This window comes from Brienomyrus brachyistius, chromosome 3 (genome assembly GCF_023856365.1).
Source record: "Brienomyrus brachyistius isolate T26 chromosome 3, BBRACH_0.4, whole genome shotgun sequence".
Taxonomy (NCBI): Eukaryota; Metazoa; Chordata; class Actinopteri; order Osteoglossiformes; family Mormyridae; genus Brienomyrus; species Brienomyrus brachyistius.
In genome coordinates this window covers 18678617-18701838 of record NC_064535.1, presented here as the reverse complement: position 1 = coordinate 18701838, position 23222 = coordinate 18678617, and the positions used below count along the sequence as shown (strand labels likewise).

The window sequence follows — 23222 nt, the reverse complement described above, 5'->3', positions numbered from 1 at the left end:
GGTTTGTTGTGTACCTGATCACTGACTGAAAGGCAGAAAACCATTCCAATTTCAGTATCTCTCATGAAAGTGAATGAGGGAATGGGTTAGCAGTAGGAATCACGGTGTACTTTTTCTTAAACCTGGAGAGGTATTACAGGTCTTTATTGTGTTCAGTGACAATAGCCACACAGTGAAAACGATATAAAAACTATAACCAAAGTTTTATCAGCTACAATTGGCTTATTGATGCTCCAATCAGGGATGTAGCATTTACTGTGACTGTGTGGCAACCTCTTTTTTTGATTGGATGCCAAATCCCTCAACTCAGGCCTTCCTGCTCAACAGTGAATTACAATTACAAATTTCAAATAGATCTATACACAATGAGGCAGGTGACAAAAGGTGAAAATGTGCAGAACCAAGTATGCTCTGTTTTTATTGGTGATGGGTAGTCATGAGAGCTCTGTGCCTCAGGAACCCTTAACCTCACTATAGGTAAAATAACATAAAAGCATGTCCTTTTTGGGAGGAAATAGCTGTCTACAACTGCAGTGGCTCCAGCTGAAACATATGAATAGCACATGTGTTATCAGTGGGCGAAATTACTTGATCTCTTTTTAACTCAATGTAAAAGACACTTTAAAAAAAGACTGATATTTTTACAACGAGTGTCTCACTTCTGTTGGTGGGAGCTCTTCAGTGGCATTAATTTGCTATTTTTTCCACACGGCCTGAAATGCCTGAATGGGCCCTCCAGGGACAGCAGGAGCTGGCCACACTGACAGTCCAAGGCACAGCAGCACTGCCCACTCCAGCTTGGAGTGCCCTCCTTGCTGTCGCATTTAAGCTGGAGAGCCAATGTGTAGGGGTGCAAAACCACCCCCAGTCCCTCACTCGCCACCCATTGTGCTGGGCGTGCTGTGGCGAGTGACGTGGGGATCAGAGTTACAAAATGGGGAAAACAGCAATGAGTGGCTTTTATTTTTTTGAAAAATACGTATAATCAGACCATTTTACAAGTCACTCAACAGAGGTGGTAATGCACTCTCTTGGACACGAGTGCCACATGCAGTCTTTATGTGGATTCAACATCCCAAACCATTATTGAGCACTGGTTTCTCTCAAGGTCAAGCAATGTCGTGGGCAGTGGCCATTGTCTGCCTGTCGGAACAGAAATTACACAGTTGACAAGGAGCTGCATCCAAAGGTAGAAAGATTTTTTCATGCTTTAAAATACAAAAAAATGATTTCCTTATCTTAGCAGTTTATGACATTTGCTTATGAAAATGATCCAGGCACAAGGTTTCAGTTTTAATCCAGATTTCCCCTTTTATCTCAACAGCAACTGAAAGTAAGTTTTAAATTGTTAAACTCAGCAGGCCTTTGAATTTCAGATGCCAAAGGAGATTTACACTGGAAAGTCATTTTCCAAAAGAGGTTTTGTCTTTTTCCCCTCTTCAGAGGAGTGATTTTTTTAAACAGACACCTGCAACTGAGAGACTGATGCTGACACACCACAGCTCACATGAGAACCCGTGAGTAATGAGTCACTGTAGCCAATGGGAAACCACTAGATTTCTTTACAGGATTAGATTGGGCTGGCTTGTAGTGAACACTTTAAACCTTGATGTTTGGTGTATTATGTACACAGTCACGGCCAGGAGGGATCTTTGCACAATGCACTGAGTACATCATGGCCTGTTTAAAGCAAAACACAATGCTAGGTCTGAGCATCAGCTCAGCATAAGATTTGTCTTAACTGGGATATTTTGTGGATGTACAAAGAATAAAATCGAGCAACTGTCTTAAATGATCATGCATAAAACATCAATGTTGTTCTTAAAACATGCATAGCGAGATTTCCTGTATTTCATAATATGTTGTTTGCAGTAATTATTTCTATGAACTGGAAATTCGGAGATTATATTTAGCGAATTATTTAACTATTTATTGTTATTGATAAAATGTATTTTCATGAATTATGAGTGAATAGAAATCACCCTATATCATTATAGAAAATAAAATATTTATTATAGTTTCAACACGTGTTACACGGCTTTATCATAGAACCTGACAAATAGCAATCATTGATGAACACGATTTACACAGATGCATTACTAACACAAAGCTAGATTACGAAAGATAAATATACGTGTTAAATGATTTTAGAGCATAATAATAGTATATTTTGGTTATTATTGTTATTGCACTGCAAACGAAAATCCAAAGTTATTTTCCGCTCGAAGCTGCAGTGACAGGACGTGACGTTGCGACTGACGCTCTGCAGTTCACTTCCTCTTCCGCTTGGAAATGTCATATGACTAAAACTCCGCTGTCCACTTCGCTAGTTCTGCGGGTGGTTTGACGTATTTTTTTTTCGTTAATCGATGGCGACGATGGTGGAGACTCGGATGGCGGACCTGAACGGACCTGAAGCCGCGGCCAGGCAGCACACTCAGGCCGTGATTCGAAATTACATCTCCCAGCCGAGGCTCAGTAGGTTACTGGCTCACTTTCTGTGTGTTGTGTTTCGTGCTTTGGCCGAAGGTTCAGGTTACTCTTTTATTTTCCCTTGAGTGAGAGACGTTTTTTTAAAATCCGTATTTACCAGCCGCTTATGTAACCAATGCAAATGGAGAGCACAGCCTTAATCCTCAGAAAGGGACATTGCTTGTTAATCACTAGCCGCTTCGAGTCCCCATGACGGTAAATTTAATAATTGATTGCCACACACGCTTGTTTAAAGCCTTGGAGCGACTGTTGTGAAATGCGCTATAAAATTCAATTGAGTTGAATTAAATTACTGTATGATACTACCGGGTGTTAATCCAGTCAGATGAGTAGATGAATGTTTGATGTATCTCCGGCAATGATGGGCGTACCTCATTACGGCGGCAGTCAGGTGAAGTCATTGAAGGTGACATTGGTGCTTTTGTGTGTTTCATAGTGTCACATGTAGCGTATGCTTCGTTTATGTGCGGTGGACGTCTCCGGACACTCTGTATCCCTTAGATTCGCAGAATAATCGCTCTTTACTACCGTCAATCCACCGAGTGACTTGCGGGTCATGTGATGTCACGTGAGGACCACGGGAGACCCGCATGTTGGGTATTTAAGCTTACCGATGCGCCCAAACTCCCTCGCTTTAATATCGTTACATCTGATGGCTGCCCTGCTAAATAGTTTCATAAATACAAAACCTGACGTTCGCGCGGATAGAGATTAGGGAAGGGTTCTTTGCTCTTTTTCGTCTTTCACCCAGGATTGTAGGCGTTTATATCGGAAATGTTCATCTGACCAACAGTAGGTCTGGGCAGAGCACCTGCACTCAAGAGCACATGTTAATAAGCAGTTATATGGAGTTGACTAGGGTGTGGTAAACGTGTGCTTCCCAGTCTTATTCCTGTTAACCTCTGACCTTCTTCAAATGTATAATGAAGTAATTTCCCTGGTAATTATGGTTGATGCTGAACTTGAGATGACTAAATATTTAGAAACGTACCAGGTAGGTTTTCTGTGTCATGCTTATTGTGTTTTTGAGAAACAGCCAAAACAACAAAGAAGGTTATAGATGTAGCCAGGTGGTGCTGACAGCCTGGACAGGAGCTGTTATTAGCTTCTGTTTTACTACATGTTTTAATGATTTTCCCATTATATGCAGCCAAAGATGTGTGTTTGTGGAAAAAGTTTGCTACAGCTTTTAATGACACTGTGGTATCGGGTGATCGGGGAAGCATTTCCTCACCAGCGTGTTAAACGGCTCTGGCTTTGGCCCAGGAGCACCCGTGCTTCAAATTTTGGCTGTCCTTTTCCTGCCCTGTCCATCATTGGGTATCTGGAATAGGGGATTCAGGCAAAAGACTTGCCCATCAAATGCAGCCCTGGTGCTGTGTTAGTGAAAAACAGTTTGCGGAGGCACTGCAGAAACCAGCTTGCTTGGCAGGATCAGACAGCACGTACACCTTTCTGTCAGCTCCGTATTGCTTTCTTTTGCTTTTGCTGCTGTCCATTGGGAGCTTAGAGAATGTTCAGAATTTGAGGTCTTTCACATGGCAGAGTCATCAGCAGTGTTGTAAGATTTGAAGATAGATGTTTATTCGTGTGCTTGAGAAGGATGCTGAGATGGCTGTTCAAACCAGATCCTCTTGTGAAGCTGACAGCTACACAAGCTGTTAAGTTGTATTTTAATGTAATTTTGTGACATGTCCTGATTTGGTCAGCTTCTGGGTTTCTCTACTTAGCCAATCCCGGTTGTCTGGTGGGAGAGCTAGTCAAAGAGGAAGTGGATATACACAGCTGCAAAGATGGCCACCGTGCTGCGAATGGATTTGCTTAAAATGACTAGGCCTTGTGACAATCTGACATGCCTGTGTTATCATTAAAAAAAAAAAGTTTCCACCTTCTGTGTTCGTATTTTAAGTAATGTTTTAATGTTTTATGCTGGCACACACTCTTACACACTGTTAGACCTTGAAAAGAGATTTTACAATAACTTGCTGGCAACACTGTTATCAGTAAGTTACTGTAATTTTGATTAACAGTACTATAACTGTAATTTACTTTTACAGTAAGTAAATGTTAGAGTACTGTCACTGTAAGAATGATTTTAATAGTACACTACAGTAATCATTATAGTACTACAGTTTTAAAAATTTATTTCTGTATATTATTGGATTTAATAATTTATACATATTATTAATTATATTTTTATTCTACAGAATTATTAATGGCATTCAATCCAAAGACACAACTATTACAAAACATCAAAAAACTTTATTTAAAATTCAAATGATTAGAGAACTTTACAGTTAATTTAAAACAGTGTAATTTCAAATGATATTTTTCTTTTTTTCTTATATTTCTGCCGTCATTAACATCATTTAAAACCATATCACTGCCCTCATGCAATTTAGACTGTGCATACTGGTCTTTTACAGTGGACTGCCTAAACCAGGCAGCAAGTGCTCCTTTCACAGGCACATCCTGGCAAAAGCGTTCCTTTCCACTGGTGTCCGTCCCTAGGTACATCTCAGCGGGTGCAATGTAATCAAAAATTTCCTTGAAATATGTTTTCCTGGTTCTGTCTGATCTCAAAATACTTTTGTTGTAAATAGTTAAGAGCCTCTTGTTCAAGTTCCACAACTATTTTCTGTGTTTCATCCTTACTAATGTGTAACCCTCTACGTTTTTAAGAACATGCTGCATTCCACTAATATGGATATCCTGAAACAATCCACTGTACTGTTGTGGCTGGCAGAAGTATTCAGTATTTTTTATGTTGTTTGTCTGTCTCTTGTTCAGTCGCTGACCTCTCAGCAATAACAATCTTCATAGACCTATATCTCAATTACTGGCGTGTCCGAATCCACCTCGGATTGCTTCCACCGTTTTGTCTGGAAAAGTTCTTGTGTGCAACTGCTTAGCTCCATCCCCGGTAAAACCCGTGCCGCTACTGTGTTGGTTCCTAATCTAAACCAAAGGTCAAAAAGGGTTCCTAACCTAAAACTAAATGTAAAAAATGAAAGAAGACAAAAACAGCTCTGTGCCAAAAAGTAACAAAATGACACATGGGCACCAAACGAGCTGTTAACGTAACTACAGTTATATACATTATTTTTGAAAAATACAAAAATACTTTTTAAAAAGACGCTGTATATGGTGTTTGATGTCATCGAAAATTCCCATATTGCATTGGATATTAGTTATTTACTGGAAAGAGGATTTACTGAATCACTGTATCACTCAGTAAGAAACTGTAAAATTTACAGAAATGTCTAACAGTGCAGCTAACAAAGGGAACAGCTAAGTGTGTTTTTGAGCTTTTTGTAGTTTTTAATTTTTGAAATATTCCTGCGATTCTTTGCAAATTACTGATTTGGGCAAGTTGGCCTTCCATTTGTTTTTCTTGGCTGGTGGGTGATCAGCAGTAGGTGCCTGGCCCACTGTACACACCTGACATGCTGTCTGACATGCTGACACCAGTTTCTAACTCCCCTTACAAACCACTGGTTTGACAGAGAAGATCGATCTTTCTGTTGGTACATCTGCTCGGATGTCTGTGACAAAGTGGCATCAGGGAATTAGTCGTTTCCATGGGTGCAGTATGTGGTGCCGTCCCCCCTTCCGCCATGGATGTTGGCTCTCTGGGTTTTAGGGTCTCTCTCTCACCCCCCATCCCCATCCCTTGTCTGTACCTATACCCCCGACGGCATTCTGTAAAGAGGGACATGTCTGTTTTTTTTCCCCCTAGCTTATAGTAGATGGCTGTTACTGTCCATCTCATTAATCTGTGTTTCAAACGGAGTGCAAAAGAGATGGTGTTTTTTTCTTGAAAGTGCTGGAAAAGTAGAGACTAAAAGCCTCTCAGCACCCTGGAAAAATTACTAAATGGAGGAGTTGGATCCTCCGGAGGAAGGGAAGATCCAGCTGGTATTGTGAGTTCACACTGTAACTGCCCGGGCCGCTTTCAAGGCCCTTTTAAATGTGCTCATGAGTGATTGTGCCATTTTGTTCATTTAGTGGACAGAGGGCTCAGCGCTCTGGAGTCGCCTCTGCGATCGCGCATTTAATAGGCATTTGATAAAGATTGATTAGTGAGTGTGCAGATGCTCTGTGAGAATGTGTAACATCATTTTTTCCCCTCTCCCCCTTCATTCAGTCAAAATATATCATAGCCTGTACAGGTATTCAAGTTGGGGTGGGGGGGGGGTGAATACCAGAAGCTGGCATGTGACCAGTGATGTTCCTTGACTGACAGTGACCTCGCCAGTAGATCTTTTGCTGATGCAGGTGTCAAAAGTGTTATGGAGGTTTTATTTGTATTCATCAGACAGAACAGTTGTAGATGATGCTTGGTGTTGTGAACACAGTAAATCTAATATTAATCTTGCGGATCCTTTTCAAACTTTGCGGACATGTTGTATGTGTAACAGTCTGAAAGTGCTTGAAATCTGAGACTTTTATATAGCCTCACAGTCACGTGCGCACTCACAACCACACTTCACTGTGAGTGAAGACGATAGGAAGCTTGCAATCTGTAGTACAGGTAAAGCCAAAGTAAACCATGGGAGAACCACTATTAAAATGTGAAACAATAGAGATAAACATTATCTAGTATATTTTTAATAATTAGTTTAATCTCCAAAAGGAATAATTAAAATTGGAAAGCTAGCTTTTACAGAGTAAAAATGTTAGTGAAACTTTAACAACCTGTGCTATAATATCTGTATAGTATGAGGGTATGAAAAAGCCTGAGCTTAATCTAGCTTACTAGAGATGTAATAATTGTATGTGCATAACATGTGATGTTGATATTAATATTCCCTACATCTATTATTATTTGGCAAAGTGTTGTACATTTCAATTTTATTTGGAGGTTTTTAACCTATGGACATTTGCGTTTTAAGATTCAAGAGAAAACGATCAATGTTGTTGTGTTATCTGGTGAATTTAAACATAGGGGAGATCGGAGATGGTTTTTTTTTTTACATTTTTGTCTGTACCTCGGAGCTCATTTATGGAATCGCGTTCAAAAAAACTACCTGCATGTGTCTTCTATTAATTGGCGCAGGTTTTATCTCACAAACAGACAATGAATGGTTTAGCCTCAACTACGTGGAGTAAATAAAATTTGCCCTATTTATCCTATAGTCAGTGACAGCCCTAGGTTAAATGTAACATGATAAATTTAAAGTTATTCTAAGATTATTATTTTTTTGGTTCAACAAAATTTGTGGTATGTGTGTGTGTACAATGTATGTTAATCACAACTAAAATCAAAGATCATAATAAAACCAAACAAAACGTGCAGCTGTGCACCAGTTTTAATAACTGAATAATTGTGTGTGTGTGTGTGTTGTGTATTGAACTCCTTCTGGTGTACAGGCTTGATGGGCCCACCTTGCTCATGGTCAGGGGTGGGGGACCTGATTCATGGAGAGCCAGTGTGGGCGCAGGTTTTTGGGACAATCTCTCAATCAACCAATAACCGAATAGCGGTTCTCAACTCCAGTCCTGAGGACCCGCTTTTATTGGCCGATTGATCAGGTTCCCCACCCCTGGTCTATGCATTTCACCCAGTATTCCTTTGAGTTTGAAATGTTCCATACACACAATTCAGAAGTTTCCAGGGCTTGAAAAGTGGCCTGGTTGGCAGCTGGAGAAATACTATGATTGTGGTGGCCGTGAACAAGTTAACATTGCTGCTAAAAGCAATAATATCAGCATGCACTCGTATAAAAGATATTTACATAGCACATAATAAAAATGATTTAAGTGTAAATTCAAATCTTACAGTGCTATCACAAAAATAAATTGTCAAAAAATGACTTGCGTTTGAGTGTGTTTGTTATAGGGTGCTCCTTCACCTGTGAAATAAAGACTAAAATGAGCATGTGCAGAGCAAGTTATGTGAGTTGTACCTCATTCCGATTTTGAGAAATAGACTTTGTTGCAACTAACCCATGTTACAATTATCCCTAGTCTCCCCTACTGGAAAATGATATAAGTAACTGACATTTGTGTTATTTATTTGTTGCACCTGGTCTTGTTTGGTAAAGTAAAATGTCAAAGTTAGGTGTACAGCATCTCTTTCAGTTAATTGTTGTTTATACCTCTTTCCAGTCACAGAACACTTTATTTTCATACTATTAAGTGAGGGAAGATCCTGTATTTTGGTGTACTTTGGGGAAAATTGCATAGTTTTTTTTTGTTTTGTTTTGCAAGCATAATCAAATATGAGAAGAGAAGAGCCAAACCCACCCCAGGAGTCGCCTTGAAGAGAGGAAAAAAAAAAAAGTTGGTCTCTGCAAATATAAAAAAACAGGGGACCACACTGTAGCGAAACTGTCCGACCTGTGATTTAGATCGTAGGATAACTTCTCTAATGGAAAAGGAACTGATAGCTGATTTAGCCACATATCCTTACTAGGCACATTCGGAGAAGACCATAACAGTAGAATATTTTTTTTGCAAGAAAAAACAAAATATAAAGCAAACATTTTTTTTGTGTCAGCATTGAAAATAGACTCATCCAGACCATTCAGTAAATAAAACTTTGGAGACACAGGAAATTGTTTTCCCAATCATAGATTGATTAACAATGTGCAGATCTTTCCAAAATTTCTCCAAATTAACACAGGACCAGAATACTTGGAAAAAAATACCCTTGTGTATCTTGCATTTGAGACAGAGATTACAGACAATAGGAGACATTTTCTGCTGTAGAATTGGAGTGTGAGAGGCCCTGTGGGAAATTAAAAAAATTTGCTTGTGTATGTCAAGAGAAATACGTTTAGGGAAATTGTCAGTACAGGTAGACGACCATACATCTTTGTTGAATGTCACGTTCCCAGACTAATTCCAAGGCATCCCAAGAAGGAACCTTAAGGCATATAATTCTGAAATTTTTCCCTTAAGTGTGGTACAATTTAATAGCTGGTCTTCTATTTCGCGTAGCTCAAAATAAATTTTATTCTCCCTTAATAAAGAATCTCGAGAATGTCTGATCTGTAAAAATTTAAAGTTTCTGTTTGAAAGACCGTATGCTGAAGAGATTTCTTCAAAAGATTAGATTTTTTTTTGGACGAACAAAACTGAGAAACTGAGACCGTTAGGCATCCAGCCTGTCAGCCAATGACCTCTAAAATGACAGGGAGGATCTGGGTTGAGAGCAGTCGGAGACCATAATGAGACAGATTTTTTAAAATCTCTCTAAACCAGTAATGGTTAAATAACTGGGTTGCTAGAAACTGACCTAATCTGACTAAAATTGTCAATGAAGGGAAAAGATTTAAGTAACCTTGGTGTTATTGATGAGACCTCCAAATGGAACTTTAAAGAAGTTTGCCTGTCCATGAACCAACTTGTTGTATTTTTTATTTGAGCTGACCAATAATAAAACTGCAGATTTGGCAAAGAGACACCACCAAATTTCTTTGTTCTGGTGAAAACAGAATACTTAATCCTTGGCTTCTTATTATTCAAAATGTAATGAGAGATTTGAGAGTCCAAGGTTTTAAAAGAGGGAGCAAGATAACAGGCAAGTTTTTGAAATAAATAAATGAGGAAGAATGTTCATTTTGACAACATTGATTCTACCACAAAGAGAAGTAGGCAAGGTTGACCCTTTCTTCATGTTCCCTGTGAGTCTCTTATTCAAAGGGGAATAATTTATATCACACAAGTTATCAAAATCTGGAGTAACAAAAACACCCAAGTATTTGAAACCAGCATGAGATATATGGAATGGAAGCTGTGTTATAATGTCCGTTGGAACATTCAGAGGCAGGGCCAGAGATTCATCATAATTAATCTTGTAACCTGAAAGGGTGCTGAATGCATTAATAGACTCCAGAACAACAGACACAGTGTTTTCAGGATATTGCAGAAATAAAAGTACATCAGCAGCATATAAAGAAATGCTATGAAAGACATTGGTGTGAGGGTAAAGCCATGAATGTTCTGGTTACATCGAACTGATTTGGCAAGGGGTTCAATAAATAAGGTGAACAGCAAAGGTGATAAAGGGCAACTCTGCCAGCAGCCCCTGCATACTGTAAATCTTTGAGATTGTAAGTCATTTGTACTCACAACTGCCATAGAATCTCCATACAGAGATTTTATAATATTAATAATATTTGAACCCAGATTAAATTTACTCAGTATGGCAAACAGGAAAAGCCACTCTACACAATCAAACGCTTTTTCCGCGTCAAGCAAGACTATCAATATTGGGTCCTTCTTAGTAATAACATCGTATAGTAAAAAGAGTAATTAAAGAGTCTATGCAAATTCAGAGCCAAATCTATTTTTGACACAACTTGTTTGATCTTACTTAATAATTTTGGGAAGAAGGGTTTCTAATCTCCGGGCCCAACACTTTAGTAACTATTTTATAATCAACATTGAGAAGATTAATAGGCCGATATGAAGAGCATTCTAAAGGGAACTTAAACTTATATATGAGGATTTCCAGGAGTCTGGTGTACTTCCTAGGGACATATTGACTGCAGGCATAAAGATCGGGGAAACTGAGGGCCAGAATTTCTTATAGAGTTCCAGGGGGAAGCCATCAAGGCCACCTCAGACGTAATAGGTGCGTACAGCATAGAATGGTCTTCGTGTGTCACAGCAGGCAAGAATATTGTCTCTAAATTAGAGAATATTTTAGTTTTCTATGAGCTAGAAAACTGTGTGTCCAGGTTTATTCCCATGCATATAGTATTTTTGCTTAGAAGTTTTTGTGTGACTCAAGTATATTCCATTTTAAGTTTTGTTCTAGCACTAATCAGTAGGTTGGAGTTGGTCATTCCTTATGTTCCTTATGTTGTCTCTCCAATTTCAGTACTTCTTTTCCCAAGACTTTTCTGTCATTTTTTTTATCAAATGAGAAGATAGTGAAATTAGACGACCACGTAAAGTAGTTTCCCACATAGTAGCAGGAGAAACAGGAGAGTGTTGTTGGGGCATGGTAGCTAGAGTAAACTGAAGCATCAACATTAAGGCCCATATGGAAAAAAATTACCAGTGCTGAGCCCTCCATACAAAAAAAATGAAATAGTCACTTAGTAGGCCTGAATGATGAAGAATGAGGTGTTTATAAGATGAAAAAAAACTGATACAGGCCTACCTATAAGTTATTCTGCCTCCTCTTCCTTAAAGATCAAATGTAAAAAATGTATGTTCTCCGGTAATGGTTAGGTCCAGCATCCCAAGAGTCATGTAATAGAATCCAAAAAAGCAGCAGTTTCCTCAGGACTGTCGAACAGCTGAATTTTTCCCTCATGCAGACAATGGAGTCGGGCCAGGTAGGCAAATCCTCTGTACATGCTGAGGTGGGAAACGGCTTTGGCGTCGTGCTCAGATTCTCGTCTCCTCTCAGAGCAACTCGGTGGAGAAGTCTGGGAAGAAACGTAGTCGTGAACCTTTTTGAGAAATATCCTGTTTCTTCGCTACCGCCTTCAGAACTGCTGCTCATTGCGGATATTCTAAAAAACCCCAGCGCCGGCTTGGGGGCGAGCGGGGGAAAGGCTCAGCCAGGAAGGTATCATCATCATCATCATCATCATCATCATCAGTAGATCAGTGATTGAACCTAACTTTTTAAAAATAATTTTTACGTCGACCCCAATTCTCCAAATCATCCACCGTTTTGAGAAGCTGGTTCGCTGTTTTCTGTAAAGTAGACAGTTAAATGCTGTGGTGGTTCGTCTCACCTTCGGTTAACGATATCCTGCCCTCGGCCTCATCTGAATGTTTCTCTACTGCTGTCACTTTGTTCAATAAGCTAGAGAGAGATCTTTCAATAGAGTTTGATGTTCTTATATCATCCAGGGCATTTATGGATTTTTTGATACCATCTGGACGAGCTAAAATTACGTACAACACCGCCCATACTAGAGTGAGTGTCGTCGTCTTACTGATGAGTGGGTAATTTTTTTTTCTTGTCAGTATCAGAATGAGTTGAGGAAAAAAATCGGAAAATCCTTATCCCACTGAGGCTTCGACATGGTTAAAATATATTCGGAAGTGTTGTAATAACAATTTGAAGGTTAAATGATGGAGAAATAATTGGGAGCTGAGCGAGACCCTAAGCAACCATCTTCTATGAGGTCACGTGTCTGGCCTCCAAAATTGGATAGTTTAACAATTTTTTTTCTTATTATGAAAATAAAATTTTGCTTTGAAGATAAATTTGTAAGATTATTATTTGTATATGCTGTCAATTATCGTTCTTAGAAAGAAAGAACTGGAATCTGCAAAAATCAATATTGACAGGTCACACTTGCAAAAAAGTCGGAAATAGGAATCAGCCAAGACAATTACAATCAGTGCATCTCTAATTGCCAGTGCCAGCAATGAAACTTGCCAGGGCTCATTAGCGGAATAGGTTACAACATTTATTTATTCTGCGCAACCAGATTTAGTAATGAAGTATGAGCATGTCAAGGGTCAAATGAAGTGTCATAGTGATTATAAATAAAGGCTGTGTCCTGTTTTTATTGTAATCGCTCCTCTCCAATAACTAGCAAATAGCATACAAATAGCTTAGCAAAACAGTTTGTTCATTTTCCATTGATTTGGGGTGGCGGTGTAGATTTGAATTGTGTGAAGTTTAACCTACCAGCTTTTTGTGTCTCCCGTGTTTATTTAGCATAATGGTTCTAGTTCTCTTGTGCGGTGTGAAAGCAACATATGAAAGCGACCACAAGCTTCAAAAGCCCGAGGTCAAGAAAGCCCAGGAACTTGTAACCTGGGACTTGGTTCTAGAACTTCGGTGTGAAAACGCCTTCACCGTCCCTGTCAAAATTTTAAATTGACACATCTTTTTAAAATTTGTATTTTATTGAAGGTACCTTTTTGATTTCTGAAACACTTCAGTTCTTTATAACAAGTGTTTTTGTTCAATATTGCTGAGTAATTATGGGAGTAATTCAAATTATCAGAAAAGTAACAGGTGTACACTGTGCAAAGTTTCATTGACATACCACCTGTGCTATCCTGGATGATGGACCACCAATATAGGTAAAACCACCGTAAATGTCATCTGTTCATGTTTTAAAATTACATGTTTTAAAAGTCCTTATAGCTACTAAATGCACTCATTAAAGCAATAGTCATCTGCCTGCTACCTTAGAATCTACATTGAATAAGTGTTTGAAAAATAGAAGTTTTATATTTTATTCATAGGACCTGTGACATATTTATGCAGTCAGTCCTGCTGTCCAGGATATCACACCGCAAGTCTGCTGCAATGTGATTTATTTATTGGTACCCAAGTGTACAACATGTAATCGCATTTGTGTTTGTGGAAGTTTCAGTCAGACAGAAAAGCCCTATGCGAATTGCAACACTGCATTGTCTTGATATACTACTCAAACACAAAAACAACTATCCAAGTGTGATAGTGATTTTTGGTTCTTTTCAGTGAATTGATTGAGCTCATTTTCAATTCTCAAATCAAACTTTTTGTATATCCATGCATTGCACAGGTCAAAATCTAAAAATTCTAAAATTTCACACATCATGATAACACGGCATCGTTTTTTAAATTCACTTGCATTTGGTTTTTGTAGACTACCTGTAGCCATGTTGCCTTTAGTGCACCTCCAAATACTGTAGTTCATTGTATTTGTGCTGACTGTATGCCTGGCCGCATGGTGACTGTCTCACTACTCACAACTAATGCTGGCCAAAATGATATTTCGTGAACCATTTGCTGTATTTTCTGACCCCACTAGATGGTGTTGTCTATTCCAAAAAAGGGCTCAAAGTATGCCCCGAAGTACACCAAGAGCATCTAGTGTGGTTACAAAATACAGCAGATAGTTCGTGATGTGTTCTTTTGACCTTCACTTCTCCTGACTCGTGACAATCAACAAGTTAGCGAGGTCAGCATGTTCGGTTGAAGCGGTTACTAGGCAATTCACATGAGACTTATAAAATCTATAGGTGATGTTTATGATATATCCTACCATTGAAAATTTTGGGATCACTTAGAAATTTCATTGTTTTCCATGAAAATATACATAAATGAGTTTTAATAAGAATCACATCTAAATAAATAGGAAATAGTCACTGACTAGTTAGACAAGTTAGAAAAAAAACATTTTTGAAATTACAATAATAAGTGTCTCCTTCAAACTTTACTTTTGTCAAAGAATCATCCATTTAAAGCAATTACAGTCTTGTAGACCTTGGGCTTTCTAGATGTCAGTTTGCTGAGATAATCTAATGAGGTCTCACTCCATGCTTCCTGAAGCATCTTGCGCAAGTTGTATTTGCTTGATGGGCACTTCTTACGTACCATTCAGTCAAGCTGCTCCTATAATCGTTCATTAGAGTTGAAGTCCAGTGACTGTGCTGGCCACTCCATTGTATACAGAATACCAGCTGACTGCTTCTTCCATAAATAGTTCTTGCATAGTTTGGAGCTGTGTTTGGATCATTGTCTTGTTGTAAGACAAAATTGGCTCCAATTAGGCATCTTGTACAGGAGATGGCATGGTGTTACAAAAAGGAATGGAGACTTTCTTCTTCAAGATCCCTTTTATCCTGTACAAATCTCCCACTTTACCGTCACCAAAGCAGCCCCAGACCATCACGTTGCCTGTACCATGCTTGACAGATGTCATCAAGCACTCCTCTAGCATCTTTTCATTTGATATGCGTCTCACAAAATTTCTTCTTTGTGATCAGCACACCTCAAATTTAGATTCGTCCATCCATAGCACTTTTTTTCCAATCATCCTCTGTTTGAGGATTTATTTGCCCATCCCAGTCTCTCCTTTTTATTAGCCGTTCTAAGACAGCTTTTTCTTTGCAATTTTGCCTAGAAGTCCAGCATCCTGGTGTTTCCTCTTCACTGTTGATGTTAAGACAAGTCTTTTTTTGAGTACTATTTAATGAAGCTGCCAGGTGAAGACCTATGAGGCATCTGTTTCACAAACTACACACTCTAATATATTTATCCTCTCCGCTTTCTATTGTGGTTAGAGCCAGTTTACAGTCTGTGATGGAACTACACAGCGTTGTACAAGATCTTCAGTTTCCTGGCAGTTTCTCACATGGAATAGCCTTCATTTCTCAGAACAAGAATAGGCTGAGGAGTTTGAGGAGAAAATTCTTTTTTTCTGACCTTTTAGAACTTGTAATCCAACCCACAGTTGCTGATGCTCCAGATATTCAAATAGTCCAAAGAAGGTCCATTTTATTACTTTCATCTTTCATCAACTTTCATCTCTGCTAATATAATTGCAAATGTGTTTTCTAATGATCAGTTAACCTTTTGAAATGATGCATTGGCAAGCACTGGACTAACTGTTGCTGATTATGGGTCTTTGTATACCTATGTACATATTCCATAAAAAAACCAGCAGTTTCCAGCTATGGTAGTCATTTTCAACATTAAAAATGTCTACATAGTATTTCTGATCAATTTAATGTTACTTTAATGGACAAAAAATGTGCTTTTTTTTCCAAAAGCAAAGAAATTTCTAAGTGACCCCAGAATTTTGAATTCTTATTATTTATTTTAATCGCATATAATTACTACCCACTGGTGTCACCGTTTTTATTATGATTTAATTTGTTTGGCATAAGGTTTTTGTGTATTTTAGGATGCTATTGCAGTGAACGCAAGGTTTTTCAGGAATGCAAAAGTAATGTAAAAGTACAGGATTCATGTGTTCATGTGTTTCTTTTAATGACAACAGTCAATATAACAACTGAACTAAACATCAGAACATTTTTTATGACAATTATTCACAAAGTGTGCAGCTTTTGTCACTGCAGTGTATCTTTCTGGGCTTCTGGAAGAACATCTCTAGACCCTCTTGATATGGGAAGTCGGAAACGTCTGGCCCATTTATTGAGATCCGCATTAAGGCTGTAAGATAGTCTCCTTGCAGCCTATTGCGGATGTTTGTCTTGACCTGCAAATATATTATCTGTTGGGCTTTAAAAGTGATAGCTAATAGCTTGGAGCGTTTAAAAAAAAAAAAAAAAAAAAACTCAAATATTTTTGTGTGCTTTTTAGGTGGTTGACGCGATATTTTCCGATGCGTGCTCTTTGTCCGTTGGTGGGAGTGTGCATTGGGGCAGAACTCCGCCATGCGTGATACAGAGAGCAGAGGAGAACTGTAAACGCGTGACCGTGTAGAGACAAAAATGACAAGCTGTTGTGTAACAACAATAACATAAGGCTATTTAGTTTAAGAACAATGTATAGACCTGTTCTATAGGAAAGGTAACTTTAAATGACTTCTGTTGTGATCTGACACTATATAGAAAATAAAATTTAAATAAAATTAACTTGACCTTCTGGGGGGGTGGGAGGTGCCATTGGGGGGGCAAGCCAGTGTTGTATGAGCGAGTGAGCGATTGTTGTAGATACTAGCGTGTAGAGAATAAGGGTGGGCAGTACACCAGTATCATAGGTTACTGGTATGATTGTGCCTTATGATATGGATTTGCACTATACCGTTAACACAGTGTGGAATCAACAACCCAATTATAAAACAGCCTATTTATAAAAATGAAACATTTTATTTTCTTCCAATCTTCAGTTGTAATCTGAATATTTGTTCTTGTATAGTAAATTGGTACCTTGGAACATGGACTTAATTACTTCCAGAAGGCTGTTCAAGTTCTAAGTCAAATTTCCCCATAAGAAATAATGTAAATCAATTTAATTCGTTCCATACCCTCAAATAATTGCTTATCTAAACTTATCTACATACTGCAATAGTGGGCATGGTTACTGTAAAGCACAAAAAATACACAGCGAACACAGCTTTCACTCATCAAACTTGGTCGAGAGGTATTGCGAGACTGAGAGCGATTCATAGGCATCAGTGTCCCAGTAGGTCCGTTTGCCTTTGTTTCACCCCATCAGAGATGCGCCTGGATCCATACAAGGTTTATCAAGTCTGTTTTGTTCTGTCTTGTTTTCGAGGTTTCTCTCGAGTTGCGGTTAGAATTTTCTTTTAGATTCATGGTCCGAATTGGTAAAGTCGAACATGTCTTGGCCCATACAAGTTTTTGCAGGAAGGGTCGAATTACAAGATTTTTTTTGAGCTACAAGCCGAAAAAAATTCAACGGACCCATTCGATGTCTGAGTTAGTAGAGTTAAGAGACGTTGGAGTTCAGAGGTTCTACATAAATGATGGAGATCAAAATTAGGGAACAATTTATGAAAACTTGATGATTTCAGAAATAATGTCATTTTCATTGCTCAGCATTTGAAGGAATTAGTGTTATGCAAAATAACCAAGAAAACTGAACAAAACTGTGATCAAAATGAGAAAACAGCAGTAACTGTAGCATGAAGAAAGATCACAACTAAATTTTCTGAAGGTTACAACAGTGGAAAAACCAAGAGGAAGTGTACAGGCCATTGCTTTGAATGACTTCAGCACATCTGCGGCCATTGGACACCACTAGTCTCTCACACAGCTCTTGCGTGATTTTGGTCTACTCTTCTTGCAGTCCCCTCCACAGTTCAGTGATTGCACTGTGTTTCTTAGCCATAACGTTATTGCCAAGGATTTTTCAGAGGTTTTCTATTGGGTTTAGATCGGGACTCTTGGCTGGCCATTTCATAATTTCAGTGTTTTCAGTTTCAAGGAACTGCTTTACCCATTTTGCTGTGTGACGGGGAGCTGTCCTGCATGAAAATTGCTGGCTGATTGGGTGAACGCAGGGAAGGCACCACATGTTGTCAAAGAAGGTTCTGATAAACATTTGCATTCACTCTGCCATGTAGCTGTATAAGAGGCCCAACTCTTGCTACAGGGAACATTCCCCAAACCATGAAACTTCCTCCTCCACCTTTCACTGACTTCTTAATACAGTTGGGGTTCAGTCTTTCCCCAGCTTGAGGACAAACATAATGTTTCACATCAGACCCAACTAAATTAAACTTGCTTTCATCACTATAGTATACTTTGGACCAGTTCTTCTCTGTCCACATAACATGCTCCTCAACAAAGGCTAGTCTAGCCTTCTGATTCTTCCTGCTTATGAGAGGTTTGGTCACTGCAGAGTAGGCTATCAGTCCAAATGCTCTTAAACATCAAGACACTGTATGACGAGACAGATCTTTACCCCGTTTAGCGCTAAATTGGCGAGCAATTCCAGCTGCAGTGTTGAAACGATTCCCCATTCACATTCTCCGCATTATCCTCTCCTCTCTTACATTTGTCTTTCATGGACGACCAGCCTTCTTGGGGGATTTGAATGAGATTGTGACATTGTAAGGGTGCAATATTCTAGAAATCACAGATTCGAATCGGCCAACTTCTCTTGCTATGGCTGATAGGCCAAGGGGATGACCCTTCATCTGGACAACCTGCTGCTGGAGGGTTTCAATTACTTTAGAATGACTCAACATCTTGCAAAGTCATTGATAACTGGAAAGTTAGGCTGCCAGTTAAATAGGGTTTGTAAGATGATTAAGGAAATTAGCACCAGCTACCAGATTAACACCAATAACTGGGAAGTATCTGAAAGTCTTCCCTAATTTTGATTGGTGTTCTTTTTCAAATATCTTATTTAAGTTTCTTATACTGTGCTTCCGAATTTATGTAACTCATTGCATATAGTTTAAATATTGCTCTTTTACTCCTGTTTGGTTAACTTCCCAATAGGACTGCATAGTGACCTTGACATCTAGGAAATTGTAGGTTCTCTAATTTTGATCTCCAGTGTATATGTAGCCTATTTATCTGCGTTGTGTGGAATTTTCTGTTAAATATACTCTAACGCAGTGTTCTGATAGCACATTAAGAAATTAGAAAACAATTTTCAAATAGATTTCGTGCAATCATACTCAAACACTCATATTCTGGTTACATGTATGCATAGTAGCAAATTAAAAAGTAAAACTTATATTTGCAAAATCGGCATATACGTCAATTAACATTTGTCTGTTTATTACATGAATATAAGGTAATAATATTGACAGCGTCGCTATTTGCTTATTGTTATTGACGAATGGAAAATACAGTACAGCTGTTTCAAACGCTTTTCAAATTACGGTATTGTACAAATTGAATTACTACACTGTATATAATTCAAATAGGCCTGCGCCATTATGCTGTACAATATTATAGGCTACATAATATTCAATTCAGTTTTATTTATGCAACGCATTATCACAATGTTTCATAGTCTGAAAATGCTTATTGTAGTTTCCCTGCTGCATCTCGGTGGCTCATTTTTGGCTGTTTGTCATAAGCTTTGATGAGTCTATATTTGTCATTGAGAGAAAATGACTTTCTTTTTCCGTTCTTGTTTTCTGTGCACACTGCATTAGCCTCAGGTAGCTATCCAGAAGCAGATGGGTTACCGCAAAGCGGGGCACTGAAATTTTTTTAAAGAAAGAATTACTGCAGTTTAAAATTTGTTCCATATGTTGTCATGTTTAAAAAGACCCAAAATGAGCGACATAGCAGACTACTTGATTACTGTAAGCAAGCCAGTGAATGTTGTGCACTGACTAGCAAGTAGAGAGGGTCCAGGGAGCAAGAAAGTGTTGCACAGATGGGAGCATTTGAAGGGAGCGAGTGAGTTTTGCGCAGACACCAGCACACGTGTGGTGTCTATGTGCATGGGTTTTCAGACTGATTGTTCTGGGGAACATGCGTGATTGCATCGCATCACTATATATATATATTGTATCGCATCACTATATATAATTTTTTTTTTGTCTCATAAAAAATTATACCTGTATTATCATGGACGGTATGATATGGCACAGCTCTACAGCAGAAACTATGCCCATCCGTTCACATTAACTGCACATGTGCAAGATTATTGATTAGGTATTTCCAATAGTTGGCAACATAGACTTTCACAGGTCAGTGGTCAACAACAAAAGATTAGAGGAATAGTAGTTGCTGTGGTAGTTAGGGTGAGTACCTGGATGATGAGGGTTGGAGGTACCTGCATATCAAATTTTTCATACTGTCCAGTCATACCAAGGTATGTGGTATTTTAAAAAGCAACACTATTGCTTTACTATTGAGGTGAAGTGGGTGTGTTCCTACTAGGTCATAGTAGGGGTGCCTTATGACTCAAGGGTAAGGGCAGAAAGTTGGTGATGTAAATAGAAAATTATCCTGTCCCATTTGACATCGCTTTCTGTTTGACTTTCAAAGAACAGCCTAGGTTGCATCCTTACAAGTGTGAATTAGGCCATAGACTCGAGCAGGTACTAAACTAGGGTTCTGGAACTAGACTACAGGCCAGAAGTTTGGGCTGACCCTTGGATTTTAAAATAAAATAAAATAAACGATGCACTGCTTTGTCAAACTTTTATTACAAGAAAATATTAGAAATACTTAAATGTAACTTTTTCAGTATTGTAGAACTTGTAGTAACACATTATTTAGCCGCAAAGGCTAAAACTATTGGTTTTGAAGATGACATATCAGTTCTGTCTTTAGTGCATTGACATTCAGTTTTTTGCTAATATCTGAACTTGATTGGCTCTTGGCCTTTCTTGACTGTTTCTTAACTAAAGATAGCCACTTGTCTGTCTTGTCCCAGATTAGTTTGTGGGTGGTTTAATGCTCTGTCTGCTCTTCATTTGTCTTCTGTTGTACCTTAATACAACTGATGTCAGAATTTCTGATAAATGTTATTTTTATGTTTGTAATGGATAGCAAGGCACAGCTAACAATTGAACAGAGGGCTAAAATTGAAATTTTGAGTAAAGAACCATTCTCTCATTTCCAGATAGCCAGAAGGTCAAACGTTTCTAAGCATGGAGTAACCTACTATTTACAGAGAAAGGGACTGACAGGAAGCTACAGTGGCCAGACACAGTCTGGGGCAAGGAAAGTGACATCAAAGGCTGAAGATCTATGCTTAGTTGTGACGTGCAAAAGAAATTGGATGTTGCCTGTAATGGTGTGAAGGCTGCGATTAGTGTGAACAGAGGGAAACCTGTGTCTCTTAGTACGGTCAAGCAAAGACTGAGAGCAGCTGGACTGCATGGTGAAGTTGCTACCAGAAAACCTTTACTTCATGTATTAACAAGAAAAAGAGACTATTATAGGATAAACAACACAAACACTGGAGTAGTCAGGACTGGAAGCAGGTCTTGTGGATGGACGAAAGTCCATCTGTGGTACGAGTTGGACCAACAAGTTTGAAATGAGCATCTAGCAAATGAGACCGGACTGTTTGCATGCTTGAAAAGGTGCTGGCCAGGTTTGGACACAAGTAATTTCCAAAAATTGCTTGAAAGGATGCTGTGAATCTGTGCTACTATGATAAAAGGGGTGGTCATTTTGATGAAACTCGTACTTAGACACTCGCATTCATTAAATTGCATTGACAATGCACAGTAATTAGTTACATTACACTTCAGAAGCAGTCATTTACATTTGTTTTATGGTCCTACTATTTTCTTGTAATAAAAGTTTGAAAAAGCCGTGTACCATTTGTTTTTTTTAAAAAATCAGAGGGGTGGGCCCTAAACTTCTGGCTTGTACTGTATAATTGGACTGAGTTCCTGTAGTGTGAACATAATAAAAGTTCCAGGTTCTGGAAAAAGGTTCTGATCCCTGAAAAAGTTCTTATTTAGAATCTGGGTGTATTCTGCGTTGATTAACGGTGTCTGTGCGTTTGTGTGCGTTAGGCTTATTGGGACCAGTGTTATTACCGTGAACTCACTGAAACGAAAATGGAAACTAAAAATAGGTCGGACTTTAAACTGTAAAAAATACCACCGCACCACCAACATCTTTTTACCTTGTTTATCCATAACATCTCCTCCTTTAAGATCTTATGAGCTGTCTCTCTTCCCACCACAACTTCAATGCTTATTGCTTATTGATACTCCAAATCAGCATCTTGTGTTGTGCCCTGCTAACTGAATTTAATATACATAAGGATACTTTGAATTTATACAGGCTACTAACTTTCACAGTATGCCTCATTAATTTTTTACGTGTACTACTAATCTACTTGTAAAATTGTGGGTGTTAGTAAACATCTGTGTAGTGCCGAATACCAGTGACTGTTATCTGAATCCTTACCGTGACATTCAGTATGTTGTTGCCAAAATAAAATTACTTTAACTGAAAAGTTTGATTTGATTTTTCTGGAGGATAATAAATCATTTATATTAATTGGCCAATCAGTAAAATATTTCATAGATTAATCAATGGAAAAAGCAGCAGCTCTCATTTACTGTATTTGATCTTTGTGCCTCTTGTTACAACTTGACGAAAAACATATGGAAGAAAATGAAAACCTACACCTGATAGATTCTGAAACTGTGAGGTGTGAGATGATTGTCTGAATATTCTAAAATAAAGTTTACATTTTTTTTTGTCATCAGCCTCCCCATCTGGCAAATAGTTATCGGTAGCAGTCTGGAAGCTGGTTGGCAAAATGCATCATGGGGAAATCTGTTTTGGGGGAATTGAATCGTGTCACTTAAAGAGAGCGATTAACCATGTTTAACCATTCAAAATGTGAGTGCATTTGTTTGATTTGTAAATACTGTTCTTGTTGATTGTTACTAATCCTGTGTATATAATGTAAATATGAATGTTCATCTTTTGTTATTGTGCAAAAGGGAGATGTCTGTACAGTTGTGCAAAATAAGCGTTTTGGGAAATGTCATGATTACTATTCACCCATCCTGTATATTGTGCAATAGGCCCTTATTGAGCAATTTTCTTGCTTTTATATTTAAAAAGTACAGGATAATAATGCATGTGTC

At 38.4% G+C, this 23222-nt stretch overlaps 1 protein-coding gene across 1 annotated transcript in view; it reads left to right on the top strand.

Annotated features, from left to right (window-relative positions):
• Positions 1–2278: 2278 nt before the first annotated feature.
• Positions 2279–23222, top strand: part of atp6v1ba (ATPase, H+ transporting, lysosomal, V1 subunit B, member a) — a 42317-nt gene continuing 21373 nt past the window's right edge. Inside the window, exon 1 of the mRNA XM_049007055.1 lies at positions 2279–2478. Coding sequence (XP_048863012.1) covers positions 2370–2478 — 109 coding nt within the window. The 5' untranslated portion in view covers positions 2279–2369. The remainder of the gene's footprint in view (positions 2479–23222) is intronic.